General features: G+C 43.4%; 1 protein-coding gene and 1 pseudogene across 2 annotated transcripts; both read right to left on the reverse strand.

Annotated features, from left to right (window-relative positions):
- Window positions 1-819: 819 nt before the first annotated feature.
- On the reverse strand, window positions 820-9605 carry LOC308635374 (tripartite motif-containing protein 75-like; the record flags this gene model as incomplete). The annotated part of the gene is made up of 2 exons (XM_081269728.1): window positions 9577-9605; window positions 820-2418 (listed from the first exon to the last, which is right to left on the reverse strand). Exon 2 carries the CDS (start codon window positions 2206-2208, stop codon window positions 820-822), a length of 1389 nt encoding a protein of 462 aa, XP_081125854.1. The 5' UTR covers window positions 2209-2418; window positions 9577-9605.
- Window positions 9606-10354: 749 nt separating this feature from the next.
- LOC308635325 (tripartite motif-containing protein 75-like) lies at window positions 10355-22263 on the reverse strand (annotated as a pseudogene). The gene is made up of 3 exons: window positions 21558-22263; window positions 21133-21453; window positions 10355-10359 (listed from the first exon to the last, which is right to left on the reverse strand). The product of its transcript is annotated as a tripartite motif-containing protein 75-like (transcript).
- Window positions 22264-23374: the final 1111 nt, after the last annotated feature.

Consider the following 23374-nt stretch of genomic DNA (forward strand, 5'->3'; position numbering starts at 1 on the left):
GGCTGTGGGAACCTAGAGAATAGCTGCAGCCCTCAAGGCCCTCAAGAGCCAGTGGAACTTGAGAGCATCATGGGAAGTGAAATAAGCCTGACTCCAAAGTAAAGGATCATGGGGAAGGGGATTGGGGATCTCATAAAAAGTAGAAGGGAGACCAGTGGAGTAAAGGAAGCAGGGGAGGGAGGTGGAAAGGAAAAGGGTGTCAAGGAATGAAGTTGACCAATTATGTTACGAATGAATGAACGGATGCATATGAATGTTACAATTCCTCTTTATTTTATTTTAACGTTTTATACACATGGAGTATAACTTCCCATTTTTGTGGTTGTACATGATGTGGAGTTACACTGGCCCCGTTCCTATTCATATATGAACATAGGAAAGGGTTGTCTGATTCATTCTCCTGTGTTTCCCATTCCCAACCCCCCTCACTTCCCCCCAATCCCCCTTGTCCAAACAGGTGAACCTCTCCCACCCCACTGTGATTCAGCATCTGCATATCAGAGAGAACATTCCACCTTCGGTTCACAATGAATTCTACTATTACATATAATTATATAGCTTAGTGATTAAGCATCCCTGGCTCAATCCCTGGTACTAAACTACAACATAATGACCAACAACCTTCTTACATACCAGCAAGAACTAGAGGTTTCTTTTCCTTAACATTAAATTTAACTGATACATAAAAGCAAAAAAGTGTACATTTTCAACAGGGTACAAAAAAAATTCAATCTCTAGCACCAAACAAAACCCCCCCCAGAATTTTGTTAAAATGGCTCAGCCTATTGAGGGGGCTTTTTCATTCACAATTTTTTTCCCTTAACAGATTCTGAGAGGTTTTGAACCAGGTCCTATAAAGAAATAAGGACGCAGAGGTTCAGTAAAAGTGTCTGTGAAAGTACAGATGAGAGATTTCTCAGGCATATTGTAGAAGGAGATCTCACCCAGCTCACAGTCCAGGAAAATGCCAAGGCATCTGGCTCTCACCTCTAACAGCAGAGGGTCTGGAACAGCTCCTGGAGCTTCATAGCCATCATTCAGTTGTTGAAGCTTCCAGCATCCCTGCTGGACTGATGGTCGCCTGGCCTTGGTGGACAGAGAGGCTTTGCAGACGCCAATAGCCCACTCAGATCTATCTCCCACTTCCACCTCCCAGAAATACCTCCCAGAATAGAAAGCTGGAAAACCCAGGACAACCGGGTTGACTGTAAACCTAGATGGAAGATCAGGGACGTTTTGTTTTCTCTTCGTGTTTCGGACACATTTTTTATCCCCAGAGATGATCAGGTTACGGTGGGCTGTTGCAGAGTCTAGAAATATATCTGTTTTGAACTCTCTAATTATTTTCTGCAGAGCAGAATACTGGGGAGGAAAATTGTAAGCTTCCCTCCTTAAATGAATTGAAAAGACTGGTGGGCTGACCTCAGTGTCAGACTTCTGGTAGAAGTGCTTCATCTGTGACAGCAATTCCACCTCAGACAACACATTGTGCTCTGTGACCCTGCTTAGTAAACCTTTGAGTGTGGAAGCGTAGTTTGAAAATGCTGTGATGTTTTCACTGAGTTTCTGTTCAGTGTCCTTCTCTTCTTCAACTAACCTTGCTAGAGCTGCCTGTTTTCCTTGCTCTAAAAATTGGTTCAGTTGTTCCAATTCAAAGGATAATCTCTGTTTCTGGTGTTCCACCTGCTCTCTCAGCTCAAGGCATTTACTGCCTTGAATGCTTATTAATTGTTGAACATCTGCCACTTGCCTCTTCAGGGGCTCAATGTAATTTTCAAGCATTCCCCTGTGATAAGAGGCAGCCTCCTTGATGGGCCTCAGGTAGTGGCCCTGGTGGTCTGGGGGCCCAGCGCAGAGGGAACACAACAGCTCCAGGTCCTCCTCACAAAAAAGGCTCAGGACCTCTTGGTGTTTCTCACACAAGCTCTTCTTGCTCTGCCTCTTCCTCTTCCTCCTGCTGAGCTGGAGAAGCTTGGCAGTTTCGATCATCCTTCCCAGCTGGGTGTTGATCTCATAGTGCCCTTCATCACACTGATGGCGACAGACAGAACAACGGAAACCCTCTTGCAGATCTGCCTGGGACTGCTGGATGCAGGAGCGACAGAAGTTGTGCCCACAGTCAATGGTGATGGGGTCTTTCAGGTTATCCAGGCAGATGGGGCACTTGACCTCCTCCTGAAGTCTCGTGAGGGCTGCCGACATCTCCATTGGACTGGCTCAAAGTCTGCACTGAGGTGGGCTTTCTTTAGGATTGGCTTTGTGGGTGTACTCCAGCCAGATGGTCGCACTTGAGCCCCCTGGTTCTTACAGCCCCTGAAGTCCTAGCAGACCCTTGAATTCCAGATGCAACAGGAAGTCTCTTCCAGCGGCCTGCAGCCAATCACAGCCGCTCTTCCAGCCTTTGGCAGCTCAGAGTTGCTGTGCAGGAGAAGAAATTTCACTTAAGCAAAAAAGAACAATAGCAACTTGTTTCCTTGGGTGGTTTCACCCACTACCATGTTCTGGCAGAACACAGATGGTCCTCACAAATCCCTAGTTCTTCATCTCCATTCCTATTTTTATGCCCACTTGGCACCAATCTCCGTGGCACCTGTACTACCAGTCACCCCAGCTGGAGCTGTGGAAAGGACACAGGCCCCAGACGGACCACACTTGAGCTAGAATGCAGGCTTGGGTACCTCACTCTGTAACCTGGAGAACTTTATACCCCAAACTTGTGGGTTTTTTTTTTGCAGGCAGAAGGGTTCTGGGAATTGAACCTAAGGCCTCTTGCTTCACACTTTGTAAGCTGGTACTCTATCAAAAAGAACTATATACCCATAGTAGCCCACACTCTGGAAATCAGGTAAATAAGGATCTCACTTTTGCTTTCCAAAAATACAGAGGGCTATAGTAGTACATGCCTGAAATCCCAGCTACTTGGGAGGCTGTGGGAGGAGGAAAACAAATACAAGGCCATCCTTAGCAATTCAGGGAGACCCTCAACAACTTAGCAAGACCCTGTCTCAACTAAAAAAAAAATAGATAAATAAACAAACAAACAAACAAACAAATAAATAAATAATGGCTAGATTACCAAAAGCACTTTACAGATTCAATGTGATTCCAATCAAAATCAATGGCATTCCTCACAGAAATAGAAAAAGCAATTATGAAATTCATCTGGAAAAATAAGAGACCCAGAATAGCTAAAGCAATTCTAAGCAGGAAGAGTGAAACAGGTGGTATCACTATACCAGATCTTAAACTATACTACAGAGCAACAGTAACAAAAACAGCATGGTAGGGCTGGGAATGTGGCTCAAGCGGTAGTGCGCTTGTCTGGCATGCGTGCGGCCCGGGTTCGATCCTCAGCACCACATACAAAGATGTTGTGTCCGCCGAGAACTAAGAAATTAATATTAAAAACTCTCTCTCTCTCTCTCCTCTCTCACTCTCTTAAAAAAAAAAAAAAAAAAAAAAAAAAAACAGCATGGTACTGGCACCAAAACAGGCTGGTAGACCAATGGTAGAGGACACAGGGACCAACCCACAAAATTACAACTACCTTATATTAGACAAAGGTGCTAAAAGCATGCAATGGAGAAAGGTTAACATCTTTAACAAATGGTGCTGGGAGAACTGGAAATCCATATGAAACAAAATGAAATTGAATCCCTTTCTCTCACCATGAACAAAAGTTAACTCAAAATGGATCAAGGATCTAGGAATCAAACCAGAGACTCTGCGCCTAATAGAAGAAAAAGTTGGCCTTAATTTCCATCACGTGGGGTTAGGCCCCAAGTTCCTTAATAAGACACCTATAGGGGCTGGGGATGTGGCTCAAGCGGTAGCACGCTCGCCTGGCGTGCGTGCGGCCCGGGTTTGATCCTCAGCACCACATACAAACAAAGATGTTGTGTCTGCTGATAAAATAAAAAATAAATAAATATTAAAATTCTCTCTCTCTCCTCTCTCCCTCTCACTCTTAAAAAAAAAAAAAAAAAAAGACACCTATAGCACAAGAATTAAAACCAAGAATCAACAAATGGGACGGATTCAAACTAAAAAGTTTTTTTCTCAGCAAGAGAAATAATGTGAGGTGAATAGGGAGCCTACATCCTGGGAACAAATTTTTACCCCTCACACAGATAGAGCTCTAATCTCTAGGGTATTCCAAGAACTCAAAAAGTTAAACACCAAAAAAACAAATAACCCAATCAACAAATGGGCCAAGGACCTGAACAGACACTTCTCAGAAGAAGATATACAATCAATCAACAAGTACATGAAAAAATGCTCATCATCTCTAGCAATCAGAGAAATGCAAATTAAAACTACTCTAAGATACCATCTCACTCCGGCGGCCATTATGAAGTCAAACAACAAGTGCTGGCGAGGATGATGTGGGGGAAAAGATACACTCATATATTGCTGGTGGGACTGCAAATTGGTGCAGCCAATTTGGAAAGCAGTATGGAGATTGCTTGGAAAGCTGGGAATGGAACCACCATTTGACTCAGCTATTCCTCTTTTGGGAATATACCCAAAAGACCTTAAAACAGTATACTAGAGGGACACAACCACATCAATGTTCATAGCAGCACAATTCATAATAGCTAGACTATGGAACCAACCTAGATGCCCTTCAATGAAGAATGGATAAAAATAATGTGGCATTAATACACAATGGAATATTACTCAGCACTAAAAAATAACAAGATCATGGCATTTGCAGGGAAATGGATGGCATTAGAGAAGATTATGCTAAGTGAAGTTGGCCAATCCCCAAAAAACAAATGCTGAATGTCTTCTCTAATGTAAGTAAGGGGGATGACTCAGAACGGGGTAGGGAGGAAGAGCAGGAGTAGAAGATAACCTCTAGATAGGGAAGAGAGGTGAGAGGGAAAGAGAGGGAGAAATGGAATTGCATGGAAGATGGAAGGGAACCCTCATCATTACACAAAATACATGTATGATGATGTGAGAGAAAAAAAAAATCAATTGTGTCACCTTAGATTGGGTAGAGAGAAGTGATGGGAGGGGAGGGGAGGGGCTGGGGAGATAGGAAGGATAGAATGAAACAGACATTATTACTACTGTGTGTATATATGTGGCTGCATGACCAATGTGATTCTGCAACCTGTACATTCAGAAAAATGAGAAATTTTACCCCATCTGATTCAAATGTTATGATATGTCAAGGTCATTGTACTGTCATGTGTAACTAATTAAAATAAATATTAAGAGCTGGGGATGTAGTTTGGTGGTAAAGTGCCCTGAGTTCAACCCTCTATCTATATAAATAATTTATAGAAAGACCTTATCAGTTTGGGATTTTTTTTTTTTGTACTGGAGATTGAGCCGAGGGGCACTTCACCACTAAGTCACATCCCCAGCCCTTTTTTATATTTTATTTATAGACAGGGTCTCACTGAGTTGCTTATTTATGGCTTCACTAAATTGCTAAGGCTGGCTTTGAACCCATGATCCTCCTGCCTCAGACTTCCGAGCCGCTAGGATCACAGGCATGCACTATCCCACCTGGCAATTTTGGATTTTAAAATAAGCTTTTCTGATGGCTCCAAATTCACATATACTACAGTTTGTTTATGTTTTTCATCTTTGCTTCTCTATAGTTGAATGTATTCAACAGAAGACTTATTTACTAGTGAAGTGTAACCCAGAAGGCGGATAGTATTCAAAACATACAAATTGCCAGGCACAGTGGTGCATTCTTGAAATCCCAGAGGTTCCAGAGGCTGAGGCAGGAGGATGAGAGTTCAAACCCAGCCTCTGCAAAATCAAGGCACTAAGTAACTCAGTGAGATCCTGTCTCTGAATAGAATACAAAACAGGGCTGGGGATGTGGCTCAGTGGTAGAGTGCCCCTGAGTTCAATCCCCAGTACCAATAAATAAATAAATAGAAAACGCACAAATACAGGGGCTGGGGATGTGGCTCAAGTGGTAGCGTGCTCTCCTGGCATGCGTGTGGCCCGGGTTCGATCCTCAGCACCACATATCAACAAAGATGTTGTGTCCTCCAAGAACTAATAAATAAACAAATATTTTTTAAAAAAACGCACAAATACAAATAAATCCTGGGAAAACTTATTTTCAGTATTTTAGGCAAGATGGCACACTCCTGTAATCCCAACAACTCTGAAGGCCAGGGAAGGAAAATTGCGAATTTGAGACAAGCCTCACGAACTCAGTGAGTCTCAAAAATGAGAAAGAATGTAGCTCAGTGGTAGATCACCCCTTGAGTTCAATTCCCATTACCAAAAAGAAACATAAGCAATGCCTAGGGGCTGGGGATAGGACTCAGTTGGTAGAGTGCAAGCCTCACATGGGCACAGGGCAATGGGTTCAATCCCCAGCACCACTACAAAAAAAAAAACAAACAAACAAAAAAAAAACATCCTGGCCCAGGCCGGCAGCACCTTCCCCTTCCCTGTGAGCAACCTGCGCAGACCTGCTGCTTCTCTGGAGGCTGAATCTTAAACCTGACTCAGTGAACTGCTTCCTGTGCCTTTCCCTCTTCCTCAGGCTTGTTCCACCCCAAACCCTTCTCTAAGGCCTCCCTGGAGGATTTGAGGGCCTTCTTGCTGGGACACCCAGTAAGACCTGACCCGACCTCCCACTCCAGCATGCTTCTTAACTCCCTCCCTCAGGAAAATGAGGCATTTAATTTTGCATGTTTTCTGGCATGAATTAAGACACTTGTGTATATGTGAGTCTACAGTTTGTTCTCACAGTCTCCATAGCAACAGGTCCCAGCTTATGGTGCCTGGTCCCTCTCTCCACACCAGGCCCCTACACCCACCAGGCTTCAGAGAGGCCTGAGCCCTGTGGCCACTTCTCCCCCCCCCCAGGACCCGTGCACCTCACACACTTCCAGGCTCAGCAACCACCACAGGACATTTGCCTTGTCTTGTCCAATCGGTCCTCTGCTTCCTTCTCAGATGGACCAATAATTATAAGAAAGCCCCCTCCTCTGCCCATCTTGCTGACCTCTCCACAGGGCGCCCTGTCCCCACCACTGTTCCTTGTTCTTTCCAAACCTTAAAATCAACCACAACGTGAAAGTATTTTTGTACCCTGTGTAACAAAATACTTATGCATCATAAAGGATTTTCATGTGTGTACCATTAATTATTAAAGAGACCTTATTCGCCTTGTCAGATAAATTCAATGCTTAGTTTGAAGCACGAAGAAGAAACAGGTTTCCATTCTTCAGCAGCCAGCCTTTGTATCAGGCATTGGTTTAAGAAAAATAAAGAAAAAAAATTGTGCAATTAAAAAAAAAAACAAGGTATTTTGTCAGCATTGGCTAAATAAACTTCATTCTATTCACAGAATACACATTCTATACAAGACAATAGCAAGCAAAATTTTAAGAAAAGATAGTGACAATCATACTGATATAGAAAGATGCACACAGTACACTGTGGTATGGAAAAGGCAGGCAGGGCTGGGGTTGTAGCTCCATGGCAGGGTGCTTGCTTAGCTGGTCTCTGGTCCTGGGTTTGATCCTCAGTACAAGGAATAAAAGAAAAAAGTGGCACATAGGTTGAGGGTCCCCCCACCTTCTTTCTTTCTTTTTTTTTTTTTTTTGTATGGAGCACTTTTACCACTAGGCTACATCCTTAGCCTTTTTTACATTTTATTTTGACACAGGGTCTCACTAAATTGCTTAGGGCCTTGATAAGTTGCTGAGGCTGGCCTTGAACTTGCAATCCTCCCACTTCAGTCTCCTGAGCTGCTGGAATTACAACCATGCACCACAGTGCAGGGCTGATTGTCTATTATCTAACTTCTCCAGAAGGGCACTTCCTACTCAAAACACAGTAACTTTAACGGAGCAAACTGCGTTTGTCCCTGCTGACCCCAGGAAGTCCGCATACAGCAGGCCCTGTCAGTTTCCTCTCTTACCTCCTCTTCCTTTAGATCTCACACTTCCCTGGGCCTCAGAATCTAAATTTTCTTTTCTTTCTTTTTTTTTTTTTTTTTGGGGGGGGGGGGTGGTGGGCGGTTCTGGGGATAGAACAAGGCACTCAACCATTGAGCCACATTCTCAGCCTTTTTTATTTCGAGACAGGGTCTTCCTAAATTACTTAGGGTCTCCCTAAATTGCTGAGGCTGGCCTTGACCTTGTGATCCTGCCTCAGTCGCTTGGATTACAGACATGTGCCATGTCTGGCTCCTAATCCAATTTCTAGTCTCAGTATCAGACATGTTCACTTTGTAAAATGTAGTTAAATTTGCCAGTTGTGGTGGCAGGGGACTGTAATCCCAAGGGTTCAACAGGCCCAGGTAGGAGGATCACAAGTTCAAAGCCAGACTCAGTAATTTAGCAAGGCCCTGTCTCAAAAAAAAAAAAAAAAAAAGGGTAGAGATGTGGCTCAGTGGTTTTAAGCGCACCTGGGTTCAATCCTAGGAACCAACCAAACAAAAAAACCCTAAAAAGAGTCTAAGCACCAGGTTTATTGTGAGGTAGGTTATAGTTATGAACTGGTGAGTGCATCAAGAAGAATCTAGGGGCCATAAAACTGAAACTGTGGGGAAGCGTGTCTAAACTGGTACGCTTTGGGAAGTGAGGTCTGGAATGCTTGACCTTCCTCAGCTACAGAGAACTTTAATCCCATGAGGGAATTATTACTTAAAATCCTGAGGACTTTAAGAAGGTATCCGAAAAGTAGGGTCTGGTACATCAAGACCCCCAGCTACAACTAATGATAACCCGTCAAGGGGCACTGGGGTTTTCAGATAAATGCCAACATCATCTCTTGCCACTATGTCCCAACCACCTGGGAAACAGAATATCCAGGCTTTCACATAGGAAGTTTCTGAGGGCTATCCAAAGGGTAAAAACCAACAAAGGAGATGGGGAAACCAAGGCAATTACAAAGGACTCAGTTTCTTAAAGACTCCAGCCCTGAGAGCACCACACGCTCCTCTCCGTGCAGTCACAGTGCTGTACAGAACTCTCTCCTTTCACTCCTATTAAACTTTTGCTTACTTTCTGCTGTGTCCCTTGAATTCTTTCTGGTGAAGTTTACAGGGATCGGCACCCAATGGCTCCAGTGGCTTCCCTGGCTCAACCCACAGGCCCCCAGATCCGTAACAGTATCAGGGTCCTGAATGGTTCCAATCCCTCCATCCCCCTACCTCTAAATGCAAACCACCCCTTCCCTGGCATATACTGGAAGAGGATTCCACACGCCTTCAGACCAGCACCTCTGGGGGTATTTTCACACAGACATCAGTCGTCTCCTTTTCTGTCTTCATCCAACAGAGTAGTCCGTGGGTTAACTTATCAGTGGCAAGCATCTATCTAGGTAACTTGAACCTTAACAGAGGGCACAGTATTTTCAGTAGCCCCGGCTAGGTCTGGCCGTGTGTCTCAGAGGTAGAGCACTGGCCTACCCTGCAGGAGGGCCTGGATTCAGTTCCCAGCACCAAAAAATAAATAGCTTGATACAGTTGATTCCCTGGAGAGGTGAGTCTCCCTCCTGGCACAGAGCAGGGGATCATGGGTCTTTCTTACTATGCTCCAGCCTCCAGCATCCATATTGTCCCAGCTCACTGCTTACCTGGAGTAGAAGGCCCAGAAGCATTGCTTCCCAGTCCTGTAAGAAGCTGTCCACCGGATCTGAAACACCCATTTATACACAAGGAGCTGCGGGGAGGAGTCTACCCAGGATAGACCCAGGCAGTGGGAGGGGCAGGGGAGAGAAGCTGGGGGAGGTTTTCCCTTGTCAAATACTTAAATGTCCTTCTCTTTTTTTTGAAGGGGGGTTTAGTATTAGGGATCCGTTCCAGGGCCTTGCCAGCACCCAGCCTAAGTATACTTAGTCTTGACCTAAGAGTTTTGGGATCTTCCTGCTAATAACCAAGTAAGGTAAATTTGGTGGTTATTTACTTTTTTTTTTTTCTTCCTCCCTCAATCCCTGGGGACTCAGAATAGAGACCAAGGTCTTACATGCTAGATAAGTGCTCTCCCACCAAGCCACACCTCCAAGATCCGTGATAGCTTCTTTTTGGTCCTGGATTTTGAACTCAGGAGTGCTTTACTACAGACTTACATCCCAAGGTTTCTCTTTTTTTTTTTTTTTTTTTTTTTTGAGACAGGATCTCCCTAAATTCCAAAGGGCTGGCTAAATTACTGAGACTGGCTTTTAGCTCCTGATCCTCCAGCCTTAGCTTCCAGAGTCACAAGGATTACAGTCATGCCCCACCATGCACCAACCAATATAATTTCTTTCTTTCTTTCTTTTTTTTTTGTAGTTAATTTGCACCTCTGAGGATAGGTAATTCTGTCTCAATTTTGCAGCCTCCCACCTATTAACTAATATATTTTAGTTTCAGCCCTCACCCTGTGGATAAAGAGAAAGATCAAAGACCAGAACTACAGGAATTTTTCCCTTAGGGGGTTTTAATGCAAAACAGGGCGAGGTTTCCAGTCTTAAGAGTGAAAGTGAGCCCAGTGTGGTGGTTTACACCTTTAATCCCAGTGACTCAGGGTTCCTGAGTTCAAAATCAGTCTCAGCAATTTAGCCAGACCCAAATCAACTTGTTATGCTCGAATTCGGGACCCCCAAAGACCACCAGAGACCCAAGATCGATGTAAGCAGCAAAGAGGTGTTTATTGCGAGCTAGCTCGGTCCTCCACTCACACACAGCAACTGGTGACGCTGAGAGGCCCCGAGCCCAGGGTTTGCAGCAGTTTTATACCTTCTTTGGAGAAGGCAGGGACCCCACATACATCATAGCATCTCTTAGCAAATCATCACACACCGCGGGAAAATCAAATAACAACTCTAAAACATGATTAGCACATTCACTGGCGGGAACAGGTATTTCCCTGTCTCATGCTGATTGGTGGCTGCTAGGGGGTTGCTATGGATCTCCACCTAGCCTGACTGAGCCAGGGACACCTGGGGCAGCAGATCTCTCCTGTTATTTGTAGATAAACCACTTAGAAGGGTGGGAATGTGCCTAGGAGTGCTCTGTGGGTCTTTCCAAGGAAAAAGGTCAGGCACCCTTCTTGGACAGGCTTTGCTCTGAGATAGAGGCTGTTTTTTCAAACTCAGTGAGACCCTGTCTCTAAATAAAATATAAAAAAGGACTGTGGATGTGGCTCAGTGGTTGAATGCCCCTGGGTTCAATTCCTGGAACCCCCCCCCCCAAAAAAAAGGACGAAATTGTTTTTGTTTCTATGAACTATAAACAGCTAGGGGGCCTGGGCAATGTGGCACACCCCTTTTATCTCAGGGACTAGGAGGCTAAAGCAGAAGACTTGTCAGTTCTAGGCCAGCCTCATCAATTTAGCAAGATCCTAAAAAATTCAGGGAGACCCAGTCTCAAATTTTAAAATAAAAAGGGCTGGGAATGTGGCTCAGTGGTAAAGCACCCCTAGGTTCAATCCCTAGTACCAAAAAATACAGGTATGGTGGTGCACACCTATAATCCCAGGTACTCTGGAGGCTGAGGTATGAAGATCAATTGAACACACCAATTTTTTGTCTTGTTTTTGTTTGCTACCAGGGTTTGGACCCAGTAGTGCTTAACCAGTGAACCACATCCTCAGTCCTTTTTTTATATTATTTAGAGACAAGGTCTCACCAAGTTACTTTTGGACCTCGCTAAATTGCTGAGACTGGGGGCTGAGGCTGTATCTCAGTGGCAGAGCATTTGCCTAGCATGTGTGAGGCACTGGATTCAATCCTTAACACCATATAAAAATAAACAAAGGCATTCTGTCCATCTGCAACTACAAAAATTAAAAAAAAAAAAATTGCTGAGACTGGATTTGAACTCATGATCCTCTTGCCTCAGCCTCCAGAATCACTGGGATTACAGGCTTGCACCTCAGCACCAGGCTTGAGCACAAAACTTTGAGACCACCCTACACAGCCATCTCAAAACACATACACACACACACACACACAGACACACAAAGCAATTTCTCTCTCTCTCTCTCTCTCTTTTTTTTTTTTTGGTATGAGGACTTGAACTCAGAGATGCTTTATGCTGAGCCACATTCCCAGCCTCTTTTTATTTTATTTTTAAAATATTTTTTTAGGGGGCTGGGGTTGTGGTTCAATGGTAGAGGGCACGCCTAGCATGTGTAAGGCCCTGGGTTCGATCCTGAGCACCACATAAAAATAAATAAATAAATAAAGGTATTGTGTCCAACTACAACTAAAAAAATATATTTATATATTTGTTTTATTTTTTATATATTTATATATTTTTTAAAATTTTTTAGACGTGGATGAACATTTATTTTATTCATTTATTTATATGCAGTGATGAGACTCAAACCCAGTGTTTCACACATGCCAGGCAAGCACTCTGTCATTAAGCCACAACCCCAGCCCCCCTTTTTATTTTTTGAGACAGGATCTCGCTAGGTTGTTTACAGTTTCACTAAGTTGCTGAGGTTGGCTTTGAACCTGCAATCATCCTGCCTCAGCCTCCTGAATCACTGGGATTACAGGCATGCACCACCACACCAGCCAATTAATAAATTTTAATACTTTCTGAAAAAGAAGAACTAAGTGGAGATAGATGGTAAGCATCTGTTATCAGAGAACTGCAGAGGGTATATTCTGGTTGTCTTTTTCACAGTGCACATATTCCCCTAGATACACTACTGTCAATGCACTAACAACTCTCAAACCTATATCTCACTCAGACATCACTAGTAATTTTTTTCAGATTCTAAATATTTCAGTTGTGCTCTGCTATTTATTAACTCGGGTATCCTAGACAAGTTACATGTGGCCCCCTTGAATTTTGTTTTTCTCATCTGTAATATAAAACATGTACAAATGAAGCCAGATTTAAAGATAGGTAGCTAGTGTAGTTAGGTAAATGGGGTCTAATACCCAGTAAGATAAGAAAATGGAGACCATTATGGAGAATGCAATCAAGGAAACTAGAAGAGCACCTGGGGAAATTGAAATGTTAATGTCCCCAAGGCCTGGAACCCATCCTGAAGAACTGTTAATGAAGTAGCTCTCTGCAAACAAAGAGGTGCTAATCAAACCACCCAGGGCCCTTCCTGCCCAGATTACACCTCCCTGCCCCAGCATTCCACCAGTCTTCCACTTTTTGGCTTCCCACCTTCATTCTATCACTGCAGGATAGAGGGAAACCAAGCACAGGAATGTGGGAGGACTAAAAGAAGACCTCCCCCTTCCAGGGACTCCGCCTTTCTGGTCCCCTTCTTCCTCCTGGAGGAAGTCTTTTCTGCTGTCCTTTAATAAAGCTTCCACTTTCCACTCTCCACTTGCCTCGCTTGCTTCTCTGGTGCTATACTTCAGCATTTGGGGAAGGAAGGACTTGTCACTGGTAAACAGCAGTAACACCAACACTTGTTCACTGGGACAGGGTTGTAGCTCAGTAGTAAAGCACCCCTGGGTTCAATCTTCAGTAATAATAATAATAATAATAAGATTTAAAGTACACAAAGGATGTAAATAGATTATATGCAATTTTATTATTTTTTTCACTACATCATTTTATTTATTTATAAATATTTTTTAATTGTTGATAAACCTTTATTTAATTTATTTATTTATATGTGGTGCTGAGAGCCAAACCCAGTGCCTCACACAGACCAGTTAAGTGCGCTACCCCTGAGCCCCAGCCAAAGCCCCTATTTATTTATTTTTATTTGTATTTGAGACAGGATCTCCCCAAATGGCTGAGACTGGCCTTGAATTTGGGATCCTCCCTCTTCAGTCTCCCTACTTGCTGGGATTACAGGCATGCATCATCAAGTCTGGCCTGCCTTTTTTTTTTTTTTTTTTTTTCTTCTTTTTGGTACTGGGATTGAACCCAGGAACACTTTTATCAGTGAGCTCCATTGTAACCCTTCTTATTTTGAGACACTGTCTCACTAAATTGCCAAGTGTGCAATCAAACTTGGGACTCTCCTGCCTCAGCCTCCCCAATCTGTGGGATTATGGATAGGTGCCACTGTGCCTTGCTGGTTCACTTCATTCTTCATGAGGGACATGCGCAATTATGCATTTCAGTATCTTCAGGGGTTCCTAGAACAAGTTCACAATCCCCCAAACCAATTCCTGGATACCTAGGGATGACTATGTAGACATACACTACGACCTACAGGTGTCATTCTCAAGAACCTGAAAGCCAGGCCCATATGGTGCTGCATGCCTCTAATCCCAGCTACTCCAAAAGCTGAGGCAGGAGGATGACAAATTGATGGCTAATCTAGGCAATCTAGGGAGACTCTGTCTCAAAATTAAAAGAAAGAAAAAAACAGAGGGCTGGGGATACAGCATAGTGCTAATTTTTGCCCAGCATGCAGGAGGTCCTGGGTTCCAATCCCCAGTACAGCAGAACAACCAACCAGCTACAAAACCATGAAAGCCATTCTTTTGAAATGTAATCATAAAAAAAAAAAGAAAGAAATGTAATCATCAGGACTCTGTAGCAGGAGAGAATCCTAACTTCTGTAATTGCTAGCTAGTAGAAATGGCTGATCTAATATCTTTCTTTTCTTTTGTATTTTTGGTACCTGGGATTAAACCAGGGGTGTTCAAACACTGAGCCATATCTACAGCGCCCCCCCCCTTTCAACTTTGTTGTACTAAATGTGAAAAAGTACAAAGAATTCGCAGAGTGCAGTGGCACATGCCTGCAATCCTAGTGGCTCTGGAGGCTGAGGCAGGAGAATCAGAAGTTCAAAGCCAGCCTCAGCAACAGCAAGGTGCTAAGCAATTCAGTGAGACCCTATCTCTAAAAAAATACAAATTAAGGCTGGGAATGTGGCTCACTGGTTGAGTGCCCAAGTTCAATTCTGGATATGGAGGTGGGGTGGGAACAAAATAAAACCAAACCAAAAAACTGTAAAGAATTCAAACACAAAAGAAAACATGTACAGCCTCTATAATATTCAACAGAATCTATTTTCTATTCCAACAGATGTAAAGTCACACTGTATAACTTCAAATAAATACCAGCCTTATATTTTATTAAATGCTCTGATATACATTGTAAGTGAAGCACAATTTGCATGCCCCCTCATCAATGGCTTGGTTGCTACCCACTTCTCTTTCTAAATTTTTCATTTTGAGACAGGGTCACATTAAGTTACTTAGGGCCTGGCCAAATTACTGAGGCTAACCTCAAACTTGCAGTCCTCCTGCCTCAGTCTCTCAAGTCACTGGCATTATGTTATTACTCCAATGCACCTGGCTCTAATTTCTTTTTCTTTTTTTTTTTTTTTTAAGAGAGAGTGAGAGAGAGGGGGACAGAGAGAGAATTTTAACATTTATTTATTTTTTTTTAGTTCTCGGCGGACACAACATCTTCGTTTGTATGTGGTGCTGAGGATCGAACCCGGGCCGCACGCACGCTAGGCGAGCGCGCTACCGCTTTTGAGCCACATCGCCAGCCCCTCTAATTTCTTTTTTATTGACCAAACTTGTGTAATTTTCACTTCCCTGACTCTGCCCAAGCTCCAGCTCATTCCTCTTCCCAATTCTTTCATTTTCCCTTTATTTATTTAATTGTAATTTTTTTTTGAACTGGCGATTGAACTCAGGGGTACTTAACCACTGAGCCATATCCCCAACCCTAGTTTGTATTTTATTTAGAGACAGGGTCTCACTGACTTGCTTAGCACCTCTACTTTTGCTGAGGCTGGCTCTGAACTTGTGATCTTCCTGTCTCAGCCTCCCAAACTGCTGGGTTTACAGTTGTGTGCCACCACACAACTATCTGTGCTATTAAACACAAATTTTATTTAGGTTTTCCAGTTTGTGACTGCTTTTCTGTGCCTTATTCCATATTACACTCAGTATATTAAAAAGAATATTGTAGGGAGCTGGGGTTGTGGTTCAGTGACAGAGCACTTGCCTAGCACAGGTGAGGCACTGGGTTCGATCCCTAGCACCACATAAAAAAATTTAATAAACAAAGTAAAGTTATTGTGTCCATCTACAATCTAAAAATATACTTTTTAAAAAAGAATAATATAAGATTTTTTTCTAGGTATTACATTTAGTACTTAAGTTTCTAGATAAAGACATACTGAAAGTTAATTAAAATTATTTTTAAATTCAAATCAATATGGCTGGGGATATACTCTGTGGTGGAGCACTTGCCTAGCATGCATGGAGCCTTGGGTTCAACAATCCATAGCACTCAAACAAATAAACAACTTAAATAAAACAGGATTTTCTTCCCTAAAAATACTATTTATTCACATTGCCCTGAACATTGTGGGGTTGTTCTTCCCCCCCTAATAATGAGCATTGAATTGAGGGTATCACACACACTATGTAAGTACTACCTCTGAAATCGGTCCCCAGTCCTTTTAATTATTTGTTTTCTGAGACAGGGTGCATGTAAATTGCTCAGGCAGTCTTGAACTTTCAATCCTCCTGCTTCAGCCTCCAGAGTACCTGGGATTAGCTGCAGGTCCAAAGCACCTGGTCTATTTTTCCTATATAACCCATTTTCTAAAACTGTACAATGTCGAAAACCTCAAAGCAATCAAAGACGATCTCGCTCATTAAAATCACGTTTTATATTATGATAAGACTAAACATTTCATTTTACTGGCTTTTTATCTGATTAGAACTTTGTTTTTGTTTTCAGTGCTGGAAACTGAACCCAGTGGTGCTGTACCACTGAGATGCATTCTAGACGACATTGCTCAGGCTGTCATTGAATGTGCCATCCTTCTGTACAGCCTTCTGCATAGCTGGGATTATAAACTAGAATTACAGGCAAGCACCACTGCACCCTATGGGTTTTTTGTTTGTTTTGATACTGGGGATTCAACCACTGAGCTATATCCCCAATCCTTTTTGTTTTGGACATGGTTTTGAAAAACCAGCCTCTACCTCAGAGCAAAGCCTGTCCAAGAAAGGGACATGACCTTTGTCCTTGGAAAAACCCACAGAGCACTCCTAGGCACATTCCCACCCTGCTAAGTTGTTTATCTACAAATAACAGGAGAGATCTGCTGCCCCAGGTGTCCCTGATTCAGTCAGGCTAGGTGGGAATCCATAGCAGCCCCCTAGCAACCACCAATCAGTATGAGACAGGGAAATACCTGGGATGCCAGATGACCTCCCAGTAGTTTATGGTGGTTGATAACAAGTTGGGAAACCACGTAGTTCAGTACGTACACCCTCTTGGCTCAAACCAATCAGTTCAAACCAATACCCCTTTTGTTCTGACCAATCACCCCTACCCAACTTGTTCCCGCCAGTGAATGTGCTAATCATGTTTTAGAGTTGTTATTTGATTTTCCCGCGGTGTGTGATGATTTGCTATGATGTATGTGAAGTCCCTGCCCTCTCCAAAGAATGTATAAAACTGCTTGAATTCGAGCATAATAGTTTCACTAAGTTGCTTAGTGTCTGACCAAGTTGCTGAGACTGGCCTGGAATTTGAGATCCTCTTGCCTCAATCTCTTGAGCCACTAGGATCATGAGCATGCACCACCACACCCGTTTGTCTTTTTTTGGGGGGGCGGGGTACCAGAGATTGAATTTGTTATGCTCGAATTCGGGACCCCCAAAGACCACCAGAGACCCAAGATCGATGTAAGCAGCAAAGAGGTGTTTATTGCGAGCTAGCTCGGTCCTCCACGCGCACACACAGCAACTGGTGACTCTGAGAGGCCCCGAGCCCAGGGTTGGCAGCAGTTTTATACCTTCTTTGGAGAGGGCAGGGACCCCACATACATCATAGCATCTCTTAGCAAATCATCACACACCGCGGGAAAATCAAATAACAACTCTAAAACATGATGAGCACATTCACTGGCGGGAACAAGTTGGGTAGGGGTGATTGGTCAGAACAAAAGGGGGATTCATTTGAACTGATTGGTTTAAGCCAAGAGGGGTGTACGTACTGAACTACGTGGTTTCCCAACACGTTATCAACCACCATAAACTACTGGGAGGTCATCTGGCATCCCAGGTATTTCCCTGTCTCATACTGATTGGTGGTTGCTAGGGGGCTGCTATGGATTCCCACCTAGCCTGACTGAATCAGGGACACCTGGGGCAGCAGATCTCTCCTGTTATTTGTAGATAAACAACTTAGCAGGGTGGGAATGTGCCTAGGAGTGCTCTGTGGGTTTTTCCAAGGACAAAGGTCATGTCCCTTTCTTGGACAGGCTTTGCTCTGAGGTAGAGGCTGGTTTTTCAAACTCAGGGGCACTCAACCCCTAAACCATATCCTCAGCCCTATTTTGTATTTAGAAACAGGGTCTCACTGAGTTGCTTAGCACCTCAATGTTGCCGAGGCTGGCTTTGAATTCACGATCCTCCTGCCTCAGCCTCCCAAGCCGCTGGTATTACAGGCGTATGTCACTGTGCTCAGCTGTTTGTCTTTTTTAAGAGACAGGGAGGATCTCACTATTTTGTCCAGGCTGCAGATTCCCAATATAGTGTTAGTACAGCCAGGAGCCATTGTAGAGCTAAGTACAAAGTACACATATACTTCAATGTAACTTTTGAAAAGAATATTTTCTATCTGGGTTGATTAAATGTGTGAATGTAGAACCCATGGATACAGAGGGCTGTGTCCCTTCACAATTATTTGCCATGTATGTTAAAAGTGTAATTTAGGATGTCCTGCTTGACAAATAGCAACTAAAATCCTTTATATTTTCATTTATTTTTGTAGTACTGGAAACTGAACCCAAGGGTGCTTTACCACTCAGCTACATCTCCAGTCCTTATTGAGACAGGGCCTTAGTAAATTGCTGAGGCTAGCCTCAACCTTGAGATTTTTCCAGCCTCAGCCTCCCAAGTCACTGGGATTACAGGTGTGAGCCATCATGTGCCTGACTCAAATTCTTAATAGACTGAACCTTGTATTGGAATGAGACATCATCTTTATTATTCTGTTTTATTTGTGTGTGTGTGTGGCTTAGGATGGAATCCAGGATCTCATGCATGCTAGAACTCTTATCAGCCCAACCTTTATTGTTCTGTGAAACAAACCTGACCTTTGTTCTGGATGGTGGTAACATCTCTATCCTTTAAAATGGTCTGGAAAATAAGCCAATCCCCCCAAACCAAAGGCCAAATGTTTTCTCTGATATGTGGATGCTGATCCATGTGCAGGGGAAGAATGGAGAAATTTTGGATTGGGCAGAGGGGAGTGAGGGGAGGGGAGGGGGTGTGGGGTGGGAAGGATGGTGGAATGAGACCTCATTACCCTATGTACATGTATGACTGCACCAATGTGTGACTCTGCATCATGTATAACCACAGAAAAAGTTGTGCTCCATTTGTGTACAATGAGTTGAAATGCATTCTGCTGTCATGTATAACTAATGGGAAAATTTTAAAAAATAGGTGCTTGGCTGGGGATGTGGCTCAAGCGGTAGCACGCTCGCCTGGCGTGCGTGCTGCCCGGGTTCGATCCTCAACACCACATACAGACAAAGATGTTGTGTCCGCCCAGAACTAAAAAAAATAAATAAATATTAAAAAAAAATAGGTGCTTAAAAATTGTTAGAATATAAAATAAATAAAATGGTCTGGAGCAATTGTTGCCTTGCTCCTAACACATGAGGAACAGGAGACCCTAGGAGAATTGTCTCCCACAGTGATGTCTTCTCGGTTACCTGGAATTTCCAGGGAACTGATGAAATATGTAAATGTATCGGTGTGTAAAAACATGCATCTATACCAAATTTACTTGAGTTGCAAAATTACAATTTTTATTCTCGCATCTTAAAATTCCAGAAACACTTCCAGGCCATTCCCACATCTGTCCATTCCCACAACCTCTGTTCCTTTGAAGCAAAATTAAAAAAAAAAAATGCTGAGTGTGGTAGCACATGCCCAATTTTTAGTAGTCCTGTTAGAGTCTGTAAACAAGTCAGGATGGCGCCTGGCATTTTGCCAGAGAAATGTTAGAGTCTGTAAACAAGTCTGGATGGCGCCTGGCAAAATGCCAGAGGGAGTGGTTTGTGAAGTAACGCCAGCGAGCCATTAAGTGTGGAGATTCCTTATTGGCTGACTGATGTATTTAGTTTATGTTAATTAGGTAAGCTGTGTGGAATGTATAAATACCGTTCCTGTCCTACAATAAAAGGCTTCCACTCCTGCTGTATCAATGTACACAAGTTGTTCGACTGTGGCATAGTCCCAACCTCTTGGGAGGCTGAAGTGGGAGGATCCCTTAAGGCCATCAGTTTATTTAAAACCCCTGGGTTCAATCCCCAGTACAAAAATAATAATAATTGATGCTGACCAGGCATGGTGGTGTGCAACTGTAATCCCAGCTACACAGGAGGCTGAGGCAGGACACAGGGAGAGTTGGAGACCAGCCTGGGCAACATAGTGAGACTCTCACCTCAAATAAAAAAAAACGGGCTGGGGATGTGGCTCAAGCAGTAGCGCGCTTGCCTAGCATGCGTGCGGCCCGGGTTCGATCCTCAGCACCACATACAAACAAAGATGTTGTGTTTACCAATAACTAAAAAATAAATATTAAAATTCTTTCTTTCTCTCTCTCTCTCTCTCTCTCTCTCTCGCTCTCGCTCTCTCTTAAAAAAAACAACAACAACAAAATTGGTGCTAGATTCACTGCTATTTCTCCATAAATGGCAGAAAGATGAAGCAATGCTGCATCTTCACCCTTCCAAATCTGATACTTCACAGATAGTAAGAGGTTTTGAATCATAACCAATACAGCAATAAGGCTTTAATGCTTCAGAAAATGTATCTCTGAAAGATTAGATGTGAGACTTGTTGTTCAAATTGTAAAAGGAAATCTCACCGAACTCATAGTCCAGATAAATGCCAATCCATCTGGGTTTTTCCATTAGCCACAGAGTGACTGGGACAGTGCACTGAGCCACGTAAACGACATTGTACAGCTGAATCGTCCAGCATCTGCTCAGACATGACAGTGACCATTTCTCATTCCTGGAAATGGAGTCTTTTTTTTTTTTAAAGTTTATTTGAGGATTCATAGTTTCAGAGATCTTTTTTTTTTTTTTTAAAGAGAGAGAGAGAGAGAGAATTTTTTTAATATTTTATTTTTTAGTTCTCGGCGGACACAACATCTTTGTTGGTATGTGGTGCTGAGGATCGAACCCGGGCCGCACGCATGCCAGGCGAGCGCACTACCGCTTGAGCCACATCCCCAGCCCAAGGAAATGGAGTCTTGACAAACCCCCACAATCCATTCAGGCATGTCATCCTCTTGGACTTCCCAGTAATGTCGGCCAGAATCTTCGAACCCAGAACCACCGGATAAGCCATGAATCTCCCTGGATTCAGAAGAACAAGTTCCTCTCTCTGCACAAATGTCACACGCTTTTTATCCTCAGAGACAAGCAGATAAGGATGTGATGTTTCAGGATCCAGGGTAACCTCTTCTCTAAACTTCTGTCTTATTTTCTTGAGAGCTGAAAACTGCAAAGGAAGAATGAATTCTTCTTTCCTTAACTGCAAGGACAAGAGAGCTGGGGATCTGAGGCTTTCGCACCTGTGGAAGATGCTCTTAATATCCGTCAGCAATTTCACTTCCGACATCATCTCTTTTCTGTCACCTCCATCATTAGATCTTTCATCTTGTAAATGTGGTCTGAAAATGCTTCCATGTTTGCGTTGAATTTCTTTTCAATATCCCTCTCTTCTTTGTCTAACCTTGGCAGAACTGCTTGTTGCTCCTGTTCTACAAATTGGTTCAGATACTTAGATTCAAAGGATAATTTCTGTCTCTGGTGTTCCATCTTCTTTTTCAGTTCTAATTGATTTTGGTCCCAGATGATCAGTAATTTTTCAATGTCCACCACTTGCCTGTTCAGGGGTTCAATATAACTTTTCAGTGTTTCTCTGTGGTGAGAGGCAGCCTCCTTGATGGGCCTCATGTAGTGGTCCTGGTGGTCAGGGGGCTGAGCACACAGGGCGCACAACAGCTCCAAGTCCTCCTCACAAAAAGGGTCATGGCCTCATTGTGCTTCTCCATAAGCTTGTCTCGTCCTCCCTCTTCTTGCTCATATTGAGGTGGAGGAGCTTGGCAACTTCAATCATCCTTCCCAGCTGGGTGTTGCTCCTACAGTGCCCTTCCTCACAATGATGATGACAGATAGGACAAGGGAAACCGTCTTGCAGATCTGCCCAGTAATGCTGGATGCAGGAGTGACAGAAATTGTGTCCACATTCGATGGTGATTGGGTCTTTCGGGTCATCCAGGCAGATGGGGCACTTGGCTTCTGCCCGGAGATCTGCAAGGGCTGCTGCCAGCACCAGCATACTGTTACTGATGGTATGGACTCAGGTGGACTTTCTTGGGAGGTAGCTTGGTGAGTACTCTAGAGTGAGAAGTAGATACACCCTTGAATCTCACCCTCTTTCCTGTTCTGAAGGTCTCCTTGTCACTGAAGGGTAGTCTTGATGTTCTAAGAGGCCACTGGCCTCAGTGACAAAAGACAGGGAGCCAGGAGTTCCACTGCCACTTGTAGCTGGTCAAGGATTGATTCATGAACTAGCTGTTAAGAGCAGACAATATGAATCCAAGCTTAACAATTCTTCTGATCAGTAAGATAACAGGACTACAAAGTGCTTGGCTGTTCCTGAGGGTGAGAAAATATCATTCATTTAAAAAAGATTACCATTTTACTGGTGATGCTTCTTTTTTAAAAATATTTATTTATTTTTTAGTTTTTGGTGGACACAAATCTTTATTTGTATGTGGTGCTGAGGATCGAACCCAGCGCCTCAAGCATGCCAGGCAAGTGTGTTACCGCTTGAGCCACACCCCCAGCCCTGGTGATGCTTCTTAATGCCACATGAGACAATCACTGTCTCTTGTTTCCACCCCTAGTCAACTATGCATGGCTCCACAGAATTGCAAGTGTGGGAGTCTGGGGATTAGATCCTTTGTCTCTGGGCTAGAACATATCCGAGGAACCTGGGAAAGGTTCTTATCATACTCAACACTAAGAAACTAAAGTACAGCTGGACGTGGTGGACACATGCCTGTAATCCCAGCAATTTAGGAGACTAAGGCTGAAGGCCCACAGGCTTGAAGGCAGCTTCAGCAACTTAACGAGGCTCTAAGCAACCTAGGAAAACCCCATCTCAAAGAATAAAAAAGGGCCGGGAATGTGGCTTAGTGGTAAAGCACCCCTGGGTTCAATCCCTAGTACCAAAAAATAAAAAAGAGGCTAGGGGCAGTGGCACATGCTGGTAATCTCAACTGTTCAGGAGGCTAAGGCAAGAGGATTGCAAGTTGAAAGCCAGCCTCAGCAACTTATGGAGACCCTAAAAAAGTTAGGGAAACCTGTCTTAAAATTTTTTTGAAAAGAACTAGGGATATGGCTCAGTGGATAAGTGGCCTTGGGTTCAATTCCTAGTACCAAAA

Source organism: Spermophilus citellus (genome assembly GCF_964194105.1).
Source record: "Spermophilus citellus genome assembly, chromosome: 16".
Classification (NCBI taxonomy): Eukaryota; Metazoa; Chordata; class Mammalia; order Rodentia; family Sciuridae; genus Spermophilus; species Spermophilus citellus.